This window comes from Trachypithecus francoisi, unplaced genomic scaffold (genome assembly GCF_009764315.1).
Source record: "Trachypithecus francoisi isolate TF-2019V2 unplaced genomic scaffold, Tfra_2.0 Lachesis_group4, whole genome shotgun sequence".
In the NCBI taxonomy this organism is placed as follows: Eukaryota; Metazoa; Chordata; class Mammalia; order Primates; family Cercopithecidae; genus Trachypithecus; species Trachypithecus francoisi.
The window spans coordinates 88339025-88364882 of record NW_022681469.1 but is presented as its reverse complement, the minus strand read 5'-3'; the positions used below and the strand labels follow the sequence as shown (position 1 = coordinate 88364882).

Below are 25858 nucleotides of genomic sequence, written 5' to 3'. Positions count from 1 at the left end.
CCCCGTAAGCGCGGTGATGACGAGGTGAAGCGGGGGCTTCTCCACCGCGAGGCAGGAAGCCGCCCCAGGAGGCACATGCTTCCTCCCCGCCAGCTCCGGCCCGATGGAAGCCCCGGCGGGGCGGCAGTCGCTGCTCTCGCAACCCTCCCGGCACCCCTTGTCTCACCTGGGCTGCTTCTCACCTGTCCGAGGAGGTAGCGACGACGCGCAAGGCTGGGGGGTGCGGCGATTCGTGCAGCGGCAGCTGCGGCAGCGGCAGCAGCGGCGGCAGACAATGGAGGAGTGAAGGACAGACACATTGACATAGACACACGGAACCCGGCGCAGCCCCGCCTCCCGTACCGCCCCCGCCTCCCAGACCGCCCCTGCCCAGACCGCGCCACTCCCGGGGGTATAGTGGGGGTACGGCGAAAACCGGGAACCTCTGCACGTCCCAGAAAGCTGTCGCTGAGCACAGAACTGCCAGCTGTAGCATTTTCAATATTGCATGTGGCGAAATATTTGAACCGGACAGGATAGGGGTGCAGAACGTATAGGAGGAATTTATTTCCCCCCTCCAGCTTTCTGCATTTGGTTTTTCCCTTCCAGGTTTCTCCAATGGCGATCTCTCGCTGCCACCTCCTGCGGCTCCTCCTCCTCGGCAGGGCCAATGACAGGCGGCGGGCGGTCACTGCCGCTGGGCCTGCAGAGACCGCCAGCCTGGCTCGCCCGAGCTCGCCCGCTGTCCGCCAGCCCGCGGGAGGGAGGAGAGAAGCGCAGCGTTTCCGCGGTTGGCTACCTCAGTGTCTTGGTCTAAAGTTGCCTCATTGCGGCTGGCGTTCCCAATACAGACGCATCTTTTCTTTTTTAATACTTACTAAGAAACAGAATAACCTTCAAGCTGGCGGGAGCAATGGTTCACATAAAGAAAGGCGAGCTGACCCAGGAGGAGAAGGAGCTGCTGGAAGTCATCGGGAAAGGTACGGGTGGTGGGCTGCGACGCCGACGCGGCCAGCCTGGCCGGGGGGCGTGGCAGATCCGGTGGGGCGCCCCTGGCCTGCATGACCTTTGGCTGCGGTTCTGCAAGGTTGGCAGCCTGGAACCGGGAAAGAGCGTTTCTCCCTTTGGTCTGGGACGGGTTGCAGGGGCGGAGAGGTGGGGAGGTAGAAGCAGTGCTGGGACAGGAGAGGTAGTTTCAGAGGCTCGGCCTCTAAATCCGCTTTTGGTAACGTAAGGATTTCCACGCCCCGCCTTAGATTAATGCGAGCGTCCGGAGATGTGGGCCCCAGTGTGTGAATTCTTTCCTGCTCCCCAGGGATTTTGACCGCGTTCGATCCTGGTAGTTTCAGGTTCTTAGGCGGGTGTCTAAATGGCCCTTTAGACTTCCGCAGGCCGAATGATCTGGATCCTTTGCCGATTCCCGCCCCCGCTTGGGAGTGGAGGGCGCCCTTAGGGAGAGGGGTGCTTCATAAGGGCACAGAACTAGGTCTGTAATTTGCTGCATTGAGACTTCCGCATCCAGGGCCTCACTGGCTTCCAGAAGCTCCGACAGCCTCAGGAACCCTAGAGAGACAAGGAAATTGGCAAGGCCTCCACACCCACCCCTCGGCCCAGGTTGCACAGATGCGACCTTCTAATTGCGCTCCTTCGCGCCTTTTTGTCCACTCTCCCAATGCCCCACTTCCGCTGTGCTGAGTCCCAGCGGGGAGCCCCGAAGACGAGCCAGAAGCCATATTTCCCCGGAGTCCCCGAGTGAACGTCCCAGAGGAGTTCCCTGCCGAGTCCCGTTACCTGGCAGGTGACATCAGCGTGACTGCATACTTCTCCTGCACCCTCACGGTGCGGGAATGGGGATGCGTGGGACTCCGGGCAATTAATGTGGTGATTTTAAACTCAGTAAATAGGATGGCTATGTTTGTCCTCGAATGGCAGAGGTGCCAGTCATTGCAGCATAAGGCTTCCCAGTTTCCAGTTTTATTTACTTAGTAGCCAGGCGGAAATGTGGGATCCTAGAGAGTAAGGCAGATTTACTCTTCATAGCGACAAGGAAATTCTACATGCGAAGGAGAAAAAATTCAGGTTTGAACTCAACAGGTGCTGATGAGCTGAGCCCACTCGATCTGATCTCAACTATTCTAAGTCAGTCACAGCTATGTATATCAGTGATGTGTTCTTTGCCTGAGTTTGGGGATTTGGGTTCGAGTTTATATTGTTGTACTGCATGGTTCTTGCTAACCTATTTGGCATTTCAGTCTTTCAGTTCTTCCTGTCTCTGGGTAATTTCTCCCTGCCTTTGATGGCTCTGGGATTCAATTAAGCAAACATGTAAGTTCTCGCTGTTTGCCAGGTACTGTGTTGGGCACAAAGGAGACAAAGGATCAATTCACAATCCACCAGGGACAAAAATTCTTTTTTTTTTTTTTTGAGATGGAGTCTTGCTCTGTCGCCCAGGCTGGGGTGCAGTGGCCGGATCTCAGCTCACTGCAAGCTCCGCCTCCCAGGTTGACGCCATTCTCCTGCCTCAGCCTCCCGAGTAGCTGGGACTACAGGCGCCCGCCACCTCACCCGGCTAGCTTTTTGTATTTTTTAGTAGAGACGGGGTTTCACCGTGTTAGCCAGGATGGTCTCGATCTCCTGACCTTGTGATCCTCCCGTCTCGGCCTCCCAAAGTGCTGGGATTACAGAAATTCTTTTAAGCAGTACAGAGCTAGTACATGTCCTCTCTCTCTCTCTCACTCACTCTCCCTCTGTCTCTCTCGTTTGTTTGAGACAGGATCTCACTCTTCACCCAGGCTGGAGTTGCAGCTCTCTGCAGCCTCCACCTCCCTAGTGGCTGGAACTATAGGTGTGAGCCACCATGATGGCTAATTTAAAAAGATTTTTTTTTTGTAGGGATGGGGGTCGGCAGGAGGCGGTTCTCCCTATGTTGCCCAGGCTGGTCTCGAACTCCTGGGCTCAAGTGATCCTCCTGCCTCGGCCTCCGTAAGTGCTGGGATTACAGGCATGAACCACTGGGCCTGGCCCATCATGTGATCTCTTAAAAGTGAAAAATAATGAGCAGTTTTATAAATTGAGTCTTTGAGAGGGGAGAAGGGATTCCTTGGATATATTCTCAGGTGTCCACCAGTATTTATTTCAAAGATTATATAAACCTAAATTAATGTGCATTTATTTTGGTTAGTGCCGTGATATTTCTGGGCTCACATGGTGCATCAAGTTGCATGAGTGCACTGATGCTTTCATCACTTTAATTGGACCATGCCAGTGAGAAAAGAACTGATGTGGACCTAGTATGTGATACATTCTTGCCAAATGAAGGTCTGTGGGACATCACTTGCACTCATAAAGAAAAGTAATGGGACATATGAGAAAAACAATCACAGCCAGCGCTTATTGACTGTTACTGCAAGCCACACATAATTTTAAGTACTTTACGTATGTTAATGCATTTAATTTTGATGAGCTAGGAATTAATTTTAAGCTATGACAGTATGAGAGATGGCATGGGATAGTGGTTAACCATGCAGGTCTGGTTTGAAATTCTAACTCATTTACTGGTGATATGGCCTTTGGGCAAGTGACTTTTCCTGAGCCTCAAGTACTCTGTGAAAAATAGGAATAATAGTAATAATAGCCACCTCACAATGTTGTTACAGGGATGAAAGTAGTATAGTTAAAGCATTTAAAACACTGCTTGTGTTTGTGATAAAAATGGTAATCTTCACTTTATAGGCAAGGAAACTGAGGGACTGGGAAGTTAGGAAACAGTGTCAAACAGGTAAGTGGTGGAGAAGAGGTGTCACAGGGCCCATAGGTAATAAATAGGCTGTACTTAAAAACAAACTAAACAAAACATGAAACCAGTGCCATAGCAGTCCATACAATATTCACTTTGAGAGGCCATTTAGTTTTAGCAAAACAGCATCTGTCAAGTTAACTCAGTTTTAAATGTTACTGATTTTGTAGTTCTGTGTGCATTAAATTTAAATTTTTGTTTTATAGTTGAAGAAAGGTCATAAGCAAAGTTTATATTTGTGCCAAAGTTTATATTGGGCAATTTTTTTTTTAAGTGGGTGAAGTGAGGAGTTTTTTTTTTTTTTTCTTTCATAGATTTTTCAACTTTGAAAAACTCTAGATTAGACAGTAAGTTCTAGTACTTTGAACTAACAATAAGTTTTCAGCAAAGTCTGGCCTGGCATCTTGGCCAATCTGAAATAAACTCAGCAAACATTTAAGTGATTTCCATCTGCCAGCCACTGCTCTCCAGAAATTACCAGACTGTAAGTGGGGCTTTTTATTTATTAGAATGCCAAGAGGTTCCAGATGAAAATGAAAATCTGTTTCCAACATATCCATTTAAATCATAGTTAATGACAGCATTCATTTAACAATATGTAAGAGAAAATTGAAATCACTGAACTCTGTTTAACTGGCTTATATTACTTGTAGAGTGACCCATTCTTCTAAGCTTTCATACCTTTTTCATTAATCTCCAAGCAAGCACTATTATGAAATAAATTAAACCTTTTTTGAGGCTATGAGCTAGATAATTTTCCCATTACTTCTCTTATTTAGTGCCTGAAATTCCTGGGCTCACTGTTGCTAACAAGAAAGTATTATACTTCCTATTTTTTTTTTTTTCTTATCTGTGTAAAGGAGCTATGAAACAGGTTTGGATAATAAGGCTTTTTCTTACCAACTTTATTGAGATACAATAAATTGCACATAATACAAGTACACACTTTTTTTTTTATCAGTTTTGATTTAAATGTACATCTGTGAAACCATCACTAAGATCAACACAATGAACATCTTCATCACCCCCTAAAAAGGCCTTATGCCTCTTTGTGATCTGTCACTACCTTCACCCCTATCTGCAGGCAACCACTAACAGATCTCTGCCTCTGTTGATTAGATTTCTCTATTCTACAATTTTATATTAGTGAAATCATACAATAAGTATCCTTTTTTTGAGGGGGGGCTGGCTTCTTTCATTCAACAGTATGATTTTGGGGTTCATATTTATTGTGTATACCAATAGTACGTAGATTATTTTCTTCTTTCATTTCCACTGAAAGGATATACTACTATTTGTGGATCCATTCACATTGATGCCCAATTGTTGTTTCCAATTTGGGACTATTGAAATAAGATCCTGTTCTAAGGTCCTGTGTCATTAATAATGCTTCTGGTGTCGTTATGGTTGAGAAACATTCAAGTCTGCTTATAACCAATTATAATACAGCTTTCAGAGAAAAAATTAACTTAAAATATATGGTTACCATTAGTTGGATGACTGGACAGGTTATGCAGCCTATATGGGCTTCATTATCTTCATTATGCTCATTTTCACAACAACAGCTCTTTTAGCTACTCTCAATTTTATACAGTGCTCCATAATACTAATTTGAGATCATTTTGTTACAAAGTCTAAAAATAGATATGAGTAGGAGACCTTTTAGAAACATCACACAAATTCACGATTTCAAAATGCATGTTATACTTACAGATCTCCACTTTGTGTGTGTGTGTGTGTGTGTGTGTGTGTGTGTGTGTGACACGGAGTCTCACTCTGTCGCCCAGGCTGGAGTACAGTGGTGCACTCTCGGCTCACTGCAACCTCCATCTCCCAGGTTCAAGCAATTCTCCTGCGTCAGCCTACTGAGTAGCTGGGATTACAGGTGTGTGCCACCACGCCCGGCTATTTTTTGTATTTTTAGTAGAGATGGAGTTTCACTTTTAAAATATATTTACACCTTTATATCTATGATTATATCAAAATCTATATCCATATGTTCTTGTTTTAAAATTAAGTCACTTTAAACGTTTTTACATGATTTTACTTATATGTAAACACTCTAACAACTAACAAAGCCAAATAGATTTCTAAATCCTTAACTCGATTATATATTCCTTAAAATATCCGTTTTCATGGATTCCAATAAATAATGATTGCTGTCCAGCTGGGCACAGTGGCTCATGCCTGTAGAGTGACCCCTCTGCACTTTAGGAGGCAGAGGCAGGAGGATCACTTGGACCCAGGAGTTTGCGACCAGTCTGGGTCTCAACATAGTGAGACCCACTGTTATAAAAAATGTAAAAATTAGCTGGGTGTGGTGGCATGCACCTGTAGTCCTAGCTACTCAAGTGGTTGAGGCAGGAGGATTGCTTGAACCCAGGAATTCAAGGCTGCAGTGAGCTGTGATCATGCCACTGCACTCCAGCTTGGGCGATGGAGTAAGGCCCTGTATCTATAAAAAATTAAAATAATAATAGTGAATAATGATTGAAATCTATACATGTTTGAATCTCATGGATGTGTGATGAATTGCCGAAAACAGAATGTTTGTTTCTCCTGTTCTGTTTGTTTTGGCTACATCTGCTTGTCTTTGGTAGAGACCCGTGTTCCCAGTCTAGATATTAGAAATGTCACAATGAATTATATTGTGCTGCTCTGAATACAAAATAAAAAGATCTAATAAAGGCTTATATGTGCTCCACAGTTATCCCTCAGATAACTGTGGGATGGATATTATTATCCTTATTTCGTAGGTAAGGAAACAGAGTTTTACAGGTCTTTTTATTTATTTATTTACTTATTTTTTTGAAACAGAGTCTCAGTCTTGTCACCCAGGCTGGAGTGCAGTGGCGTGATCTTGACTCACTGCAACCTCCGCCTCCTGAGTTCAAGCAATTCTCCTGTCTCACCCTCCTTAGTAGCTGGGACTACAAGCACGTGCCACTACGCCCGGCTAATTTTTGTATTTTTTTTTTTTTTTTAGTAGAGATGGGGTTTCACCATGTTTGCCAGGCTGTTCTCAAACTCCTGACCTCAGGTGATCGATCCACCTGCCTTGGCTCCCAAACTGCTGGGATTACAGGCATGAGCCACCACGCCTGGCCGAGTTTTGCAGGTCTTGTTCCATTTTATAGTATTCCTGAAAAAGCTATAATGTAGTAGAAGAGAGAGCAGTAACACTAAGAATATCATTCTTTTTTGAGACAGGGTCTCACTTTGTTGCCTAGGCTGGATTACAGTGGCATGATCATAGCTCACTGCAGCCTCAACCTCCTGGGGTCAAGCAATCCTCCCACCTCAGCCTCCTAAGTAGCTGGGACTACAGGTGCATGCCACCACACCTGGCTAATTTTTAGAAAATTTTTTGTAGAGATGGGGTCTCACTATGTTGTCCTTGCTGGGAAAATATTATGTACATAATCTCTTCTCTCCTAAAATGCTTGTTCATCCAGATAAAGTGGTCAATTCCACCCTAATGAGGCAGGTTATGCTGTATTTTCTTCTTTGGTTTGAGCAGTTGGAGAAATTCTCTAAAGGGAAATAAATCACTAATTATTACTTTCATTAGTTTAGGTCTGTTGTTTCTTATCTCCAATGAAGGTAAATGTTGGCTCCTTGCACATCCCTTCTTATGGTACTCTATCTTCCAACCCCAGTAGTTTGTTAAAGCAGATTTAACACATTTATTTCCCAGAATAAAGCAATTAATCTTTTACACTTACTTGTAAAATATTATTTAAGTCTACTATGGACAGTAGGAATGACATAAAGTAAAAATCCTTCTGTGTGAGCCATGTGTTTCACATTTCTATGCTATTCTGGACCTTCTATAATTTCCGACCAATGTCATTACATTGTGAACACCAAACTGGAAATCAACACAGTCTTTCCTCTTGGAGTGTTTTGCTCATCCATGTTCCAAATCTATTTTTATTCTCTAGAAGCCCAATCTGTTTCAGATTATTTTTCTCATTCCAGTCCCTGCATTTCAAAAGGCTAACCTTAACCTGTTGAGTGGTGCGTGTGTGATTGTGGATGTGTGTACGTGTGTGATATAATAAGAAATATCTATTTGGTCTCTGCCCCTGGCTCCTAACACAGAGCTTCTAAAACCCATATAATCTCCTGAGCAATAGGGGTGCTGGGTGCATCTATTGTTCTAATATTTGGTTTTGACTCTGCTACCTGACACAGAGTTTCTAATCCCTTGGAATTTCCTGGGCATTAGAAATGTCTTTTGTTCTAATGAGGTGACTGTTGGATAGCTTCAGGATGGGGGCTGGTCATGAGAAAGTTCAAGCCATGATTAGAAGGTTGAAATTTTCAACTCCACCCCTCCCCGCATCTTCAGGAAAGGGAGAGGAGCTGAAGACTGACTTAATAATAGGTCACGCCTATGTGATCAAGCTTGCATAAATATTATTGAACTACCAGTTGCTGAGAGCTTCCAGATTGCTGAACTCATGGAAGTTCTTGGAAGAATGGGTGCCTGGAAAGAGCGTGGAATCTCTGTGCCCCGTGCCACATACCTTGCTGTTTGTCCCTCTTCCATCTGGCTGTTCATCTTTGTCCTTTGTAATATTATTTGTAATTGATGGGTAAATGTAAGTAGTGTTTCCCTGAGTTCTGTGAGCTGTCCTAGCAAATTATGGAACATGAGGAGGGGATCCAGGGAACCCTGACTTACAGCCAGTCAGAAGTACAGGGGCTTATGATTGGCATCTGAAATGGGGACAGTCTTGTGGCCTGAGCCCTTGACCTATTAGATGTGACTCTAACCTCAGGTAAACAGTGTTAGAAATGAGCTAAATTATAGGATACCCATTGGTGTCCAGTGGAGAATTGCTTTGTGTATATGGGGGAAACCCCCATATATCTGGTGTCAGAAGTGAAGGATTGAGACTATTGAGTGAAAGTTTAGCAGGAGAGAACAGTTTGTTTTCCATTATATATACATCATCTTTAAAATATATTGTTCCCTTACAGAGTATATTAACTTAGATTGTTGGCTATGGGGCAAACATCTTAGAGAATTATCAGCCTGTTCTCTAATGAGAACCAAATGTTTATGGTCTTAATCCCCATTCTACTCTTCACATGTAGTAGGCTTTGACATGCTCATAATCCCTATAGTATTCTCCTTTTCTTGCAAAAACATATCCTGGGCAGATAGAAAAAGATAGAAAATAACTTTGGTTCTCCATGGAGAATGGGATTTGGATGAAGCATCCCCCTCAAGAGAAAGTGGGGTGCAGGGTTTTTTGCTCTGCTTTTATTCTTCTATAAAGATTTTTGAGAAAGTCTCTGATGAGAAGCCACAGGTATGAATAAGGTTTCATGCAGAACTGGCTTGCATGCTCACACACACAAGAGCTTGGCCCTCTCATAGCCATTCAGCCAGTGATACTAACTGCTTTCAGATGGAATACAGGGTCAGAAAAATGCACTATTTATATATATATATATATATATATATATTTATAAATAGCTGCCATCATACTCCAGGGACATGTAGATCATTCACTTGACATTTTCCCAACAGAGCTATTTCTCTGTCTATCTAGGAGACATTTCTGTTTCTCCTCTGTTGGTGAGGGGAACTCAGGTGACTTGCTTAAGAAGTGGGTCAGAGAGAAAGAAGCATACTCATCTTTGCATTCATCTTTAACTCTAGAAGGCTAGCAGAGTTTAGCACATTCTCACACTACAAGTCTAAATTTAAAGAGAGGAAATAACCTGGTTGGGAGATTTACCTATACTTTTATATTCTTTTATGGGAGAGGCTTACCTTAGCCTTTCTCCCTCAGCACATTCAATTTCATTGTTCTCTTCCCAGTAAATCAGAAATTTCTTGGCAAAATGTGTGGCTGACTTGTGCTAATGATAATAGCAACATTCTCTCCTGCAAGTATGCTTCTGTCATTATGCCTTGTAGGAGACTGGAAAAACCTGACAACTGTGGCCCAATTATAGCTTCTTTCCAAATTTGCAGAGGAGTGACCTTCAGGTTTACATTAGTTGACTTTCAGGGTGGTGAGTACTGATCACAGAGCACTTTTATATAGTACTAGGCATTAAAGATATGTTTCACCTAAGTATTTCCAAACCAAGCATTCTATTATAAATATGCCATCAATTCACCAGATGTGGTGCTGACAAATTATGTAAATACTGACTGCATTTTGAATTCCAAGTATTACATTAACTGGAATTTAAGCTTCAGATGGTGATTTGGATTAGATGCCCTTTAAGATTTTTTTCAGTATTAAGTCTTATGCTTTGTGGTTATTGTATTACTGCCAAAAGGAAAATGTGGCCAATGTAATATACTTTAAGGTCAGTGAAAATAAAAACAAGATGAAGCTGTTTTTAGTTTCTGTAAATCTATTCTACTGGACAATTAATTTGTAAAATAAATAGTATGTGATTGGATGTTTCATTTCTTAGCAACCTGCACTGGCTAGACTTACTTTTACAGATAACTCCTTAAAGTTTATTTCCTTGATGTTAGATTTTTCTCTTATTCTAGTGATAAATAACCTTACTTTTCATTTTTTTTTTTTTCAAGGTACTGTCCAAGAAGCTGGAACATTATTATCCAGCAAGAATGTTCGTGTCAACTGTTTGGACGAGGTAAGATTTTAGAAGTTTAATAACGGATTTTACTTCCTAAGAGATAATATATCAATTTTTTTTTTTTTTTTTGAGATGGACTTTTGCTCTTTTGCCCAGTCTGGAGTGCAGTGGCACAATCTCGGCTCACTGCAACCTCCGCCTTCCGGTTTCAAGTGATTCTCCTGCCTCAGCCACCCAAGTAGCTGGAATTACAGGCACCCACCAGCACTCCCGGCTAATTTTTGTATTTTTAGTAGAGATGGGGTTTCACTATGTTGACCTGGCTGGGCTTGAACCCTGACCTCATGATCCTCCTGCCTTGGCCTCCCAAAGTGCTGGGATTACAGGCATGAGCCACTGCGCCCAGCCTTCAAATTTGTTAATACAAGTTTTTTTTTCTAGCATTTTTGCTCATATTATCCTAACAATTCCTAAACTAAATGTAAGCAAATAGGTCAAAAAAGACAAATAAGCATGTAAAAATAGTTTAGTCTTATTAGTAATCAAATAAGTGCAAATAAAGTCAAAATCATATTATTTCTTGTCAAGCATGGGGAAAAATGGACTTTTAAATGCTAATGGTTAAGTGTAAATTGATGTACTATTCTGTAGAAACTTTTGGAATATATATCCATTTTAACTGAGTATATTATTTGATCCAGCAACTTCACTTCTAGGGAAAGTTAAGTGAACCTAAACTCAATTTCCTAGGATAGTTGCTTCTAAAATAAGTTTTGGAAATGATGGTAACATCTGAGCATTACAGTAGCCATTGGCCATGTGTGACCATTAAACACTTCAAATAAGGAAGGTTTGACTGAGGAACTGGATATTTAGATTCCTTCATTTCTTTCAGTTATTAGCAGCTTTATGGAGGTATAATTAATATACAATAAGCTATACATATTTAAGGTGTAAAATTTGTTAAGCTTTGACATATGTATATACCTGTAAAACCATCACTATAATCAAGATAATGAAGATATCCATCACCTCAAAGGTTTCCTCATACCCCTTTGTGATCTCTCCTTCCTGCCCTTCCCCACCCACTCCTGCAGAAAGCATTAATTTGCTTTTAGTCACAATATATTAGTTTGCATTTCCAAGAATTTCATATGAATGAAATCACATAATAGGTACTCTTTTTTTAATCTAGCATCTTTTATTTAGCATAGAGATTCACCTGTGCTGTAGCATATCGTATTCCTTTTTCTTGCTGAGTAATTTTTTTTATTGTTTGTGTATACCATAATCTTTTTATCCATTCAACGGCTGATAGAGTTTTGGGATGTTTCCCGTTTGGGGACTATTACCATAAAGCTTCTATGAACATTTATATACAGATGTTGGGATGGACATATGTTTTTATTTCTTTTGAATGATTTATCTTCTCTTTATGGGTTGTATGTTTTTATTCTTTCCATGTTTGATTGTTTTTTATTGGGTTCTAGACATTGTAAATTTTACCTTATTGGGTGCTGTATGATTCTATATTTTGATAAATACTTCTGAGCTTTTTTTCGTGAACACAGTTAAGTTACTTGGAAGCAGTTTGACTATTTCAGTTCTAGTTTTTAATGTTTGTTAGGTGGAACTAGCAAAACGCTCAGTGAAGGATTTTTTTCCTAGTGTTGAACTAAGGCACTTCCTTGTCCTCTCTGCAATGTTCTCAGATGCTTGAGGTTTTCCACCCTGGCTGGTCGAACAGGCAATCTTCCTGGCCCTGTGTGAGCTCTGGATGCTGTTCCTTGTAATGCTGTCAGCTAGTTCTTTGCCCAGGCTTGGGTAGTGTCCACATATGCGTGTGTTGATCAGTACTCCAGCCAAACACTCTGAAGAAACCCTCTGCAGATCTTTAGAATTCTCTTTCTGTGCAGCTCCCTTCTCTCCTCTCTTTTACTCTTCCTGGGAATTTAAGTCACCTTGGTGACCCTGGATGCTCAACTCCACTGCCTCAATGCAGTCTGCCAGGCTCAGTCTGGCTGACCTCTCCATATACTGTAAACTAGAAACCCTCTTAAGGTGATAAGCTAGGCAATTGTAGGAGCCAATTCAGTTGCTCTCCCTTTCTCAGGGATCACATGTTTTATTGCCTAACCGACAGTGTCTTGCAAATTGTTATTTCATCTGTTTTTCTGTTACTCTAGGAAGACACTTTTGTTACTAATCTTGGCTAGAAGTACCAGTTTCTAATTTTGTTTAATGTTAATTAATTAGAAGTTAAATTTTAATAGCCATATGTGGCTAGGGGCGACTATATTATATAGCATAGTCTAGTGCTAAAAAGTTCATTGGACTTCCATTTCTCATGCGGAAGGGAAAGGGGTTTTGTTAACTCTTTACCCACACATGGGTAGCAAAATTAATATCAGACAAAATAAAGTTTAAAGCAAAAAATAATTATATGGACATTCTGTCTTATATGTTAAATTAATAATCCACCAAGAACATAATAGCCTTAAGCATTTTCTTATAAACTTATCAGCTGTAAGCATTGAGGTTCATAAAGAAAAAAATGGTGGTGCTCCAAGAAGAAATCCGTAAGACCACAACAGCACCTTTTAGAAACTAACAGATTAAATAGAAAAAAAGTAACGTAGGATGTAGAAAATTTGGATAACCCAATTAACAGTACATGGACTGTATATTAGCAGAAAAAAATAGTATATTTTCTTCTTTACATGTAACATTGATAAAAATTAATCCATGTATTATACTATTTTATAAAGGAAGTTGTAGCTTATTTCAGACAGCTTTGCTAAATGTAGTATAATACATTTGAAAAGAAACAAAAATATAATCCAAATAATGAAGCACATATCTTGGAATTTGTTTTTTTGACTCTAAATAATTCTTAGGTTAATGAAGATAAAGCAATAAAAATTGCCAACTATTTACAACTGAAAGTACAACATTTATCAAAAGCTTTCTTTGCTGGCCAAAGTGATACTAACAAGAAATTTTGTAGTGTTTTTCATTGCACTTGTAATCTTTGTGGTGTTCTGAGCTTTCAATTCATGAAATTATTAAAAAAGTAAGTATACTAAAAAAATAGAAATGATTTAGAAAAAATAAAACAGAAATTAAAAAATTGTAAAGCAAATAAACATAAGCAACAATGTAAAAATAGATAAACTGGAAATAATCTAAATTAAAAACTATTGTGTTTCAAAGCATATCACCGAGAAAGCGAAAAGACAATCTATAAAATGGGAGAAAAATTTTACAAATTGTATCTGATAAGGGACTTGTAAGTAGAAAATATTAAGAACTTCTACAACTCAATAATAAAACAATATATAACTCAATTAAAAAATGAGCCAAAGATCTAGATAGATATTGCTCCAAAGAAGATATATAAATGATCAATACATAATGAAAAGAGGCTCAACATCATTAACCACCAGGGAAATGCAAATAAAAAGCACAGTGAAATACCACTTCATATCCACCAGGATAGCTATAATCAAAAAGGTGGTATAGCAGGTATTAGCGAGGATGTAAAGAAATTGGAGCCCTCATACATTGCTGGTGGGAATGTAAAATTGTGTAGCCACTTTGGAAAATAGTCTCTAAGTTCCTCACATGATTAAACATGGAGTTACCATATGACCCAGAAATCCCACATATATACTTAAGAGAAATGAAAACATATATCCACACAAAATTTTGCTTATGCAAATACATGTTTATAACAGCATTATTCATAATAGCCAAAAGTAGATACAACCCAAATGTTCAACTGATGAATACATCAACAAAATGTAGTATAATCCTACTACTGAATAATGGGTATTATTCAGTTACAAAGATGAAAGAAATGTTGGTATTTGCTATGATGTGCGTGAACCTTGAAAACATTAATGCTAAGTGAAAGAAGTCAGTCACAAAAGACTGCATATTTTAGGATTCCATTTATACAAAATACCAAAAATAGGCAAATTCATAGGGACAGAAAGTAAATTAGTGGATGACTAGGGCTGAGTAAGGGAGTGGGGTGAAGAGGGAAATGACTGCTAATGGGTATGGAGTTTCTTTCAGGGATTATGAAAATATTCAAAAATTGATTGTGGTGATGGCTGCACAACTCTGTGAGTATATGAAACCCATTTATTTGTACAAATTAATTGAGTAAATTGTATTCTGTATGAATTGTATCTCAATAAAACAGGAAAGAAAAAATAGTAAAAATTATCAACTTAAAACCGAAATATAGATATAGCTTGGGAAGTACAAGAAAGAAAACAATATGTATAAATAGTAAGGAGGAAGGAAGGAAAGGAGAAAGGGAGGGAGAGAGGAAGGAAGGAAAGATGGGTGGAAGGAAATGAGAAAGGGAAGGAGGGAGGGAGAAAGAAAAATATAACTACAATTATAAAGAAGATTGTCATAACTTTTTTATTAAGCCAACACATGTGGAAACCCATATGATCTTCGTAGAAAATTAAAATCGATATATTCATCTCATACAGAAGTAGAGAAACTGGCTGGGCGCAGTGGCTCACGCCTGTAATCCCAGCACTTTGGGAGGCCGAGGCGGGTGGATCACCTGAAGTCAGGAGTTGGAGACCAGCCTGGCCAACATGGTGAAACCCCTTCTCTACTAAAAATACAAAAATTGGCCAGGCGTGGTGGCAGGCGCCTGTACTCCTAGCTACTTGGGAGGCTGAGGCAGGAGAATCGCTTGAACCCCGGAGGCGGAGGTTGCAGTGTGCTGAGATCGCACCATTGCACTCCAGCCTGAGTGACAGAGTGAGACTGCCTAAAAATACAAACAAACAAAAGGTAGAAAAGCTGGAATAATCAATAATTGAGGAAAATTTGTATAAATATTTTTAAATCTCCTACCACCTTCAAAAGCTGCAAACCAGAGTAAGGTTACCAAACTCTAAGGACCTCTTAATTCTCATTTTACACTAATTATACCATTCGTTTAGAAAAAGATGGGAAGATACTCATTTATTTGGTAAGGCTAGCATAATGCTGATGCCAAATAGTAAGAAATTCCACAAAACTATGGACCCAGGTCACTTTATAAATATAGAGGCAAAAATTCTAAAAATGTTAGCGGGTTGATGCAGCCGTCTATTAAAAGGATTATAAGACATCATAGCCAAGTAAGGTTTTTCCACGACTGTTAGGATGGTTCAGTTTTAGAAAACCTTTCAGTGTAATTCACTATATTACAGAATAAAACAGAAGCAAATAGGATCATCTCAACAGATGCTAAAATGTATATTATAAGATATAATAATCTTTGATGGTATAAACTAACAAATTAGGATGGAATGACTTTTCTGTAACCTGACAGAAGGTTTGCAGAAACCTTCCACAAACTTTAGCATCATACTTAATATTCAAATAGAAGTACCAAAATCAAGACAAGAAACTTCCTACGTGTTCCTGAAGATTGAGTGGGCTGCAGACAGACTTGGCCTCTGTGATCATCCTTGAACACAGCACAGAATTTTTTGCACTTTCATTCCCTTTCCCTGGAGCATTCTTCCTGTAGTTATTTGCATTCCTAGCCTCCCTAACTTCTTTCAGGGCTTTGTTCAAGTGCCACCTTTTCAGAGGGACATTCCTTGAATGTCCTCTTTAAAATAATAGTCTTCTCTTTCCCTCTGGCACTGCTCCCCTTTACTTAATATTATTTTCTTCTAGCCCTTGTATCACTATCCATCTAGTCACCTGTACTGTAAGTCCCAGGGACTTAGACTATGGGAGGCATGAAGTTTGCTTATTGCTACCTCCAGTGTATAGATCAGTGCCTGACATATATTAAACACTCATTAAATATTTGCTGAATGGATGCTGCATTTAATGACAGAATTCCAGTGTAATAGCCAATGTTGATTAATTCTTTTTTTTTTTTTTTGAGGCGGAGTCTCGCTCTGTCGCCCGGACTGGAGTGCAGTGGCCGGATCTCAGCTCACTGCAAGCTCCGCCTCCTGGGTTTACGCCATTCTCCTGCCTCAGCCTCCCTAGTAGCTGGGACTACAGGCGCCCGCCACCTCGCCCGGCTAGTTTTTGTATTTTTAGTAGAGACGGGGTTTCACCGTGTTAGCCAGGATGGTCTCGGTCTCCTGACCTCGTGATCCGCCCGTCTCGGCCTCGCAAAGTGCTGGGATTACAGGCTTGAGCCACCGCGCCCGGCCGATTAATTCTTTGACTTAAGAATTATGGGAGAGGAACTTTATATTTAAGGTGATTGTATCTAAAGAATTGTAGAAGCTCGTTTCTCATGCAGTTCAGTTAAGCAGACTGCCTGCAAGGTTATCTTTGGGAAATGACAAGGACGTGAGGATTTTTACTCTTGCATATCATTGAATCAGAGATGCCATAGATTAAAAATTCATCTAGATATTTTTTAAATGAGGGGAGTGGAAACTGATGGTAATTTGTGAGACTTTAGTAAAGTGAAAATTCTGGAGATTTTAAATATAAAAGTGAGATGTATCTTAGAATTGATGAATTACAGTATGATAACATTTTATGAAATCTTATCACTACCTTTCTAGTTTGAGGTGGACATTTATTTTAATATTCTGTCTGATGCTAAGTTATTTCATCTTTACAACTGTAATATAACATTTTAAATTAACTTGCATCATGTATTTTGAACATGGGAATATTCTCTTCTGCTTCTAGTAGATAAGCAGTATTGTTTCAAATTATTTCCTTTTCTGGATATTTACACTGAAATACTATAAAAACACTAGAATAAATAGAAAATTTATAGCATGGTGGGTTTATATCTCTATGGAGCATCAAAATTTATTAATATTACTTATTTTCTCTTTGCCCGTGGAAAAGTTTTTATAAACAACGTGGTACTAGAACCAAGATAATGAATAGTAATCATTGCAGTCAAAATTTATAATTTTCCTTCGCACTGTTCTAAATTCTTATAACACAAAATTGAACTAAGATAGGAAAGTATATGTGATATCCACTTCTTTGAAAAATAAGTGTAAATTTGTTACTTATCAGTAGTTTTTTTTTTTTTTTTTTTTAATACCCAGGAACATCTACCACACCACTGAAATTTGATATGGGAAAATCATATACTGCATTATAAACACGACAAAAAGAGCAGGTTCAGAGATTGCACAGCAGATGATATGATTGGGATATTTACCTTTTTTTTTCTTTTCTTTTTTTTTTGAGACAGAGTCTCGCTCTGTCGCCCAGGCTAGAGTGCAATGGTGCCATCTTGGCTCACTGCAACCTCTACCTCCCCGGTTCAAGTGATCCTCCTTCTCCAGCTTCCTGAGTAGTTGGGACTACATGTGCCCACCACCACACCTGGCTAATTTTTGTATTTTTTAGTAGATACAGGGTTTCACCATGTTGGCCAGGCTAGTCTTGAACTCCTGACCTCAAGTGATCTGCCCACCTTTGCCTCCCAAAGTGCTGGGATTACAGGTGTGAGCCACCTTACCCGGCCGATATTTACCTTTCTGGAAAGAAACTTCTCTCATTGGGTTGCTCTAAAAACCATTTCCAGCTAAGGTGACAGCTGGTGAACAAAAAACAACAAGCGAGAAAGAGAAAAGAGACAGGAATTTTTTTTTTTTAATAAGAGGAAAGGGAGTAGTAGGAGACAGGTAAATGGGCAGAATTGATTAACACAGATGACAGTGAAAACACAAACACAAGAAAATAAAGACAGTTGGTGATGTGAGATTCAAAAGCTTTGCATATCTCTTTTGCTCTTAAGCAGATCATCACGTTCTGTTGAAAGCTTTGTGTTTTGTTTTGTTTTGTTTTGTTTTTTTAAGCTATAGGTCAGTTCTGTAGTCTGGGGATTATTCATTCTCAGAGCTAGATAACCTCTTGTTGTAGGATTGGATTGCTGGGTGATTGACTGCCCACCTGTTCTGGATAAACAGAAAAAAACTAACTCCATGGTGAAGTCTGGTCCTAAAATCTGTAAAAGAAACAGCTGTTTGCTTCTTTGTGGTGGCCTTTCTAATGGTCCTGTGTCCTTCCCCTACCACCCCTCAGGCTACACACTAGCTTCTTATGGACAAATTCTATCATCCTTTAGGAGATATCACCCAAGTCATGCTCGAGATATGGTTTTGCCTTATTGAAAAGCTAAAGGCCATGCAGTCCATTCCCACTCCCTTAAACCACTCCATTGGCTTTGAGATTTACCCATACCCACCCACCCACTCCCAGCATGCTAATATCCCATCTCTATAGAGACTCCTAGCTAAAGGAGTCTTCAAAGTTATCATCTGCTTATCATTTTTCCATTCTTACTCTCAAGCAATGTCCCTTGCTTCCACGGAGTTTTCTCTTTTGCAATGAAAGGTCCCAGCCTCTCTATCATTCTCGTCTCCACAACCCTCTGAATATAGTGTGTACTGCATTAACAAGATGATGGCTTATGTTCATAATAATAATTTGGAAGCCTCAAGAATAATTCACATGATGTTAGCATTCTAAGCTTCACTAAGGTAACGGATTATATGTTTTACAGAGCTTTTCACCCAAAACAACATTGATGTTTTGGTACTTACAGCATGTCGCCTACATTACTGAGAAAATTCACTCACAGTAACAGCTCATCTATGAATCTACCAAATAATAATAGTAGCTAGTACATAAAAGGTTGGATGTTTCGTTGAATATGCGCAAAGCATATGGAGACCAAACAGTGTAGCCTAGCATAAATACTACCAACCATTTCTCCGTATATATATACAATCACATATAGTCAAATCATTTGTATGATCAAAATATATGTGTGATTTGACCAAACAATGTAGCTTAAATGCTACCAACCATTTCTCCATATTTATACAATCACATATAATCAAATCATATGTATGATCAAAATATAGGTGTGATTTAGGGAATCATGGTTTTAAAAAATGATACCACTGTAATATGCATTTCCTGCACCTTTTCTCGTTGACAATAATTTGTGAAAAATGTTCCATTCTGTACATACAGATGAAGTCATTCATTTAAATATCCCATGTTATGCATATGCCATACTTTATTCAACTTTCCTCTTGAGAGGCATTGTTTGAGATTTTCCTTCTTTTAAAAAAATGTGTTTGTATCTGTTTTTTCGTTTACTTTCTGAGAAAGTAAGTATGTTTGGAAAATTTGGGTTTCAGTCCCTGCCACCACTGTTTACTAGTCATGTGAGGCTGAGCAAGTCCTCTCTGAGCCTGTTTACTAATCTGTAAAAACATCTCCAGTAATAAAACCATCTCTTCCTCAGAAGTTTATGGAAGATCCAAATGTGGAAATAAATACACAAATACATATTATAAAGATCATTTTAATTAATTCATATTCGTTTTATATTTCTAATTGCAGAAATTGTTCATAGGTACAGAAAAAACAGTAAAATTAATACTTTTTCCCTCTTTCTATTAAAGAATGGAATGACTCCTCTAATGCATGCAGCATATAAAGGAAAACTCGATATGTGCAAGTTACTACTGCGACATGGAGCCGATGTAAATTGCCATCAGCATGAACATGGATACACAGCCCTCATGTTTGCTGCACTTTCTGGTGAAGTTTTAGTATTTATAAATATTAGTTACCTGTACAAACTTGTTACAAGTACATATATACTAAAAGATGAAATGCATTTTGATTTTAGTAATTTTATGATCAAGTTTTATGGAAAGGAATGATGGCGATTGGTTTTTGAAAAGCTATAATGCAGGAAATAAATTATATAATTAATTTGGTGATCTGTTTCTTTTGTTGTTTAAATCAATTGATTCTTTATGTGGACAACATTTTGAAGGAATTGAGGAACTGGATCTGTTTTTCTTTCAAGTTACCGCCTTTGATATTCTATATTTTTATATTTTCAAGTGATATGAAAACTTCTTTGTTCTTTTGAACAGTCGCTGTGATAGAGCTATCTGTTTGCCTCACTGGCACTTATGTACTAAATATGATGATCCATTTAGAAACTTACTCGGATTTGTATTGTTTATTATTTGCTGAATAAGGACAATTTAGAAATACTGTCTAAAATTAAGTGGGGTTATCTGTAATTGGTGTAGCTCTTTGAAAAATACAGAAGTAATATAATATCCTTGTACTTTGAAGATAATAATCTATGTTTTCATAATCCTGGAACCCAGAAGCATTTCTAAGCACTATATAAACCACAGAATCCAAAAAGGACAATATTGATAAAAATTAACATTTTCATTTGTAGGATATACCATAGAGTTAAAATACAAACGAAAAACTAAAAATATTTATTATATACCTTAAAGGATTATATTGTTAAATATAAGAAGTTCTTTTAGCTGGGCACAGTGGCGCACACCTGTAATCCCAGCACTTTGGGAGGCCAAGGCAGGCCAATTGCTTGAGCCCAGGAGTTCGAGAACATCCTAGGCAACATGGTGAGACCTTGTCTCTACCAAAAATACAAATATTAGTCAGGCACGGTGGTGCATGTCTGTGGTCCCAGCTACTCAGGAGGCTGAGGAGGAGGATTTTTGAGCCTGGGAAGCAGAGGTTGCAGTGAGCCGAGATCATGCCCTGGCACTCCAGCCTGGGTGACAGAGTGAGACTCTGTCTCAAAAAAAAAAAAAAAAAAAAAGAGTTCTTATAAATCAATTATAAAAAGAAAAATACTGCAGTAGAAAATTGGATGGAAAACTTGGCTGGGCGTGGTGGCTCACGCCTGTGATCCCAGCACTTTGGGAAGCCGAGGCGGGCGGATCACGAGGTCAGGAGATCGAGACCTTCCTGGCTAACACAGTGAAACCCTGTGTCGACTAAAAACACAAAAAATTAGCTGGGCATCATGGCAGGCGCCTGTAGTCCCAGCTACTCCAGAGGCTGAGGCAGGAGAATGGCCTGAACCTGGGAGGCGCAGCTTGCAGTGAGCTGAGACAGCACCACTGCACTCCAGCCTGGGCAGCAGAGCGAGACTCAGCCTCAAAAAACAAAAAAAAGAAAATTGGATGGAAAACAAAAGAAATACAACTGGCTGATCAAAATATAAAACATTTTGCACAGTAATCAAATAAATGCAAATTAGAACAATAAATTTTGTTTTTTAGCTTATTATACTGGCAAATGTTAAGAAAGAGCTATAATGCTCAGGAACTTCTTTACACTATTTTGGGGAGTGCATGTCAGTCCAACCTTGCTGGATGGCAGCCTGGCAAAATGCATTCAAAATATGCATAACCTTTGATCTGGCAATGTTTCCCAGGAGCTGTTCCTAAGCAAATCATAATACAAACTTGTGAAAATGAATGGAAAATACTTTTCACTGAGTATAGTTCATAATAGCAAAATACCCATAATGACTACTTTAGTAGAAGAATGTGAATAGAATAGCATGTGTATGTTTAGATAGAAAAAAGGTGTAGAAAGATAGATACCCCAGTGGTTAATAGTTATTCCAGAGCCTGTAAGTGTGAGGAACAGGATGGGTTAGCTGATATTAAAGGGGAACCCTATTCATTTTATCTCTTTTTTAAAAATGTTTTTGTATGTGTATTTTGATTTTATTCTAAGTGTTACCTCTAGGAAAACATATTTCATTTTGTTTAAAAAAGCGATATTCAATTCCATACTGCTTTTGCATTGCTTGATTTGTTTTCCACAAAATAAGGTTAATTTCTAAGTAGGTTCTATAGCATTTTATTCTTTACTATAGTTATGATTCATGTTTTAAAAGAATGAAAATATCCATATGACCGAAACCTAAAACAAACTGGGGGGAAAAAGGTATAAAGAGTTTAGAAAAGGGATGTTTAAATTGTGTCCTCCTTAACATTAACAAATATGTTCCCTTTAAAACTCTAGGTAATAAAGACATCACATGGGTAATGTTGGAAGCTGGTGCTGAGACAGATGTTGTCAACTCTGTGGGAAGAACAGCAGCTCAGATGGCAGCCTTTGTCGGTGAGATTTTGCTGCAGTTTTACATTAGATTATGCCCAAAATTTCCCTTGTGGAAAAAAAACCACTTTGCTTCTCTTGGTGGAAATATTATCATGTTGCTTTAAAAAACCTAAGTATTTACAGTCCATTGTAACTTAATGAAATACCTAGTGACTCTGGAGAAAACAAAAGGCTATTTCGAATTTCCACTTTTTGGAATACAAAGAGTAGTGGGGCCATTTTAATTGCTCACAAATGCTTGTAACGTGTATATTTATGTCTCTAATGAAAGTAGCTAACCGTACTACTGTTTAAGAATATGAAGAGTGAAGTCAGTAATCCCAAGTTAAATTTTGGCTGTGCCACGTGATAGCAAAGTACTTAATAATTCTGACCTTCACTTTCCTCATGGTAAAATGTTACAGGGTTATTGTGAAGATTAAAAGAGGTGATAGACTTGAGCTTTCCATGTAACACTAAATAAATGGTATTAGTTAGTGTTGTTAATAATTATTACAACAATGACGTAACTCTTAGGAAAGAGTACTTGATAATAATATACAACTACTTCATTATCATTCTCATCAACCACAGACATGTATTTGGTGTGCCCAATAATTTTTGGCGTGTTAATCCTATTACTTGACATAATGTAAGGAAAGAGTGGGAGTGAATTCTTGTTCTTTGGTATTGTGACGCCATTGAATTGGTGGTGAAGAGACTCCACTGAGAGAAAAGCAAAGATAGCAACGTCGGATTTACTGGGAATGCAGTAAGTGGCCTTATAGGGACTAATAATTCATTAAACAAATAATGGTCACAACCTATAAAGCAAGCATCACTGTAGGTGTCTTGGTTATAGTGATAAGATAGGCTGTTCATACTTTCATGGCACTTAAAGGGTAATAGCAATGACAAATGGTACGAAAATATAAACTCCAAGGTAGAACTTCAGAGCTCCATAAAAATACCTAGAAGAGGAGGATCTATCCCATTCAAGGGGGTTTTCAGAGAAGTCAAGTTCAGATACAGTGGAAATTAGGTATGGAGGATGGTAACTGAATATTATGTTAAATTTTATTATAACATTTTCTTGAAACTACTAATAGAAGCTGCCATTGATTAAGCCAGGCACTCAGTTGCCTTATGACAGCTTTTTCTGTTAGAAGAAATATCCTTATTTTAATTTCAGAAGAACTTGAGAAAGGTGTGGCCTTGTGTAAGCTTCAGAGAAATATTTTCACTCCCATACGTACAGGCCACAAGTTGCCCCCATCTCAGTTCTAAGCTAATTTTGAGGGTGTCACTGCAGGGGGAAAGAACACTAAAGTAGGAATCTGGAGACTTGAACTTTAGTTCATGTGTGCTGATGATTAGTTATAGGATCATGGGCAAATTCCTTTACCTCCATAGACCTTAGTTTTCTGATCTGTATACAAAGAAGCGGGGGAATTAGGTGATCTCTGAAGTTCTATTTAACTGTACAAGTTTTCTTTATATCCACAATGTAACAAAATATTGCTCAGATAGAGGTAAAATAATTATCCCAAGATCACAGGTCTGGAAATGGAGGCGTCTCTCCTTTCAGGCATTAATACAACGCTCGTTTCTTTTTCTTAACACTACAATACTAACAAAATTTTTACTATGGTAAAAATTGTTTGCAATTCTATCCTAACATAAGAGTAATGTTTTCATTCCATTTTAATCTATTTAATTTCACAGACAAAAAGTTACATTGCACCCTTCCAGTTGTTACTGTATTTTCCAAATAATTAGCCTTTAAAAAAGCTCATTCTCTCCTTTTTGTTTCATTCAAGTGGATCAGTATGTATACATGTGTACATACATACATAAGATTTTTGTCATTTTTTAAAAAATGCCATCCATCACACAGCAGATATTCCTTGTAACTTGTTTTCTTCACTTAGTAATATATCATGGACATTCCTCCCATCTCAGTAGGCATAATTCATTTCCTTCAACAGCTACGTGATATTCCATGATATAGATGTTCCAAAGTTCAGTTAGCTCTCCCTGATTGACCAGTTTTACAGGTTTTTAACCCCTTTTCTACAAATAAGGTAATAATCATCATTGATTTTCTATTTTTTACAAGTTAGTATTTGAATATTTTTTACGTGTTAGAACTTTAATATCTCTAAAGTATTTCCTTGAAGTAAAATTGCTGAGACAGAGGATATAGAGTTTTTTTTTTATTTTATTTTTTATTTATTTATTTTTGAGACAGAGTCTCACCCTGTTGCCCATGCTGGAGTGCGGTGGCGCAACCTCGGCTCACTGCAACCTCCGCCTCCCAGGTTCAAGTGATTCTCCTGCCTCAGCCTCCCAACTAGCTGGGATTACAGGCATGCACCACCACACCTAGCTAATTTTTTTTTGTATTTTTAGTAGAGACAAGGATTCACCATGTAGTCAGGCTGGTCTCGAACTCCTGACCTCGTGATCTGCCTACCTTGGCCTCCCAAAGTGCTGGGATTACAGCCACCACGCCCGGCCTAGAGTTTTAATTTTAACGTAAGTCTAGATTCCTTTCCAAAAGGGCATAGTAATTCACAGTAATGTCCTCACCAGACATGGGTATTATCATTCTTTCATTTTTTCCAATCTGATAGTTAAAAAGACTGTACATTGTGAACTTACTTTCCCCTCATTATTCATGAAAGTAAGCACTTCTGTTGTTGGTAGTTTGTATTTTCACTTTTGTGGATTACCCACTTATACTTGTTTTTCATTTTTTTGTGGGGGGATGTCCTTTGTTATTGCTTTGGGGAGCTTTATGCATACAAATCCATTATCTAACAAATGTGTTTCAAATATTTTATGCCAGTCCTCCTCCTCCTCCTTTTTATTCCTTTTCCTCTTCCTCCTCCTCTTCTTCCCCTTCTTCTTCCTTCTTCCTTCTTCTTCTTTTTTAACTTTATGGAGACCTTTGCCATAGGAAACTTATTTATTTATTTATTTTATTTATTTATTTTGAGACGGAGTCTCACTCTGTCACCCAGGCTGGAGTGCAGTGGTGTAATCTCGGCTCACTGCAACCTCCACCTCCTGGGTTCAAGCGATTCTCCTGCCTCAGCCTCCCATGTAGCTGGGACTATAGGTATGTGCCACCACGCCCAGCTAATTTTTGTATTTTTCATAGAGCTGGGGTTTCACCATGTTGGCCAGGCTGGTCTCGAACGCCTGACCTTAGGTCCTTCCCAAAGTCCTAGGATTACAGGCATGAACCACTGTGCCCATCAGGAAATTTACTTTTAAGTAGTCATATTTTTTCTTTTATAGCTTCTGTGTTTCTTGTTTTGCTAAAAGTGGGCCTCTTGACCAGGAGTTATATAAGTATTCTCCTAAATATCCTTCAGTTATTTTTTATGATTTTTTTGGTACCTCTAGAATTTATTTGTTTAGAGTTCATTTCTCCCCAGATATATAGCTAATTGTGATGGTACCATTTATTACACGAGCTAACATTATCCTACTGAATTGAGATACCACCTTTGTGGTAAGTTAAATTATCTTTTCCTAAATGATTATATAATTATTTGC

General features: G+C 38.9%; 2 protein-coding genes across 3 annotated transcripts in view; one reads left to right on the top strand and one right to left on the bottom strand.

Annotated features, from left to right (window-relative positions):
- Positions 1-332, bottom strand: part of BZW2 (basic leucine zipper and W2 domains 2) — a 59896-nt gene extending 59564 nt beyond the window's left edge. Inside the window, exon 1 of one of the 2 annotated variants that reach the window (XM_033193735.1) lies at positions 183-332. The gene's annotated coding sequence lies outside the window, so the exon portion shown is untranslated. Of the gene's footprint in view, positions 1-166 lie in introns of both variants that reach the window. The other variant, XM_033193734.1, reaches the window with a different exon arrangement.
- A 320-nt stretch (positions 333-652) lies between these two features.
- The window catches only part of ANKMY2 (ankyrin repeat and MYND domain containing 2), a 50101-nt gene continuing 24895 nt past the window's right edge, over positions 653-25858 (top strand). The window contains exons 1-4 of the mRNA XM_033193729.1: positions 653-959; positions 10347-10411; positions 19798-19936; positions 22214-22312. Of these exons, the coding sequence (XP_033049620.1) occupies positions 893-959; positions 10347-10411; positions 19798-19936; positions 22214-22312 (370 nt within the window). The 5' untranslated portion in view covers positions 653-892. The remainder of the gene's footprint in view (positions 960-10346; positions 10412-19797; positions 19937-22213; positions 22313-25858) is intronic.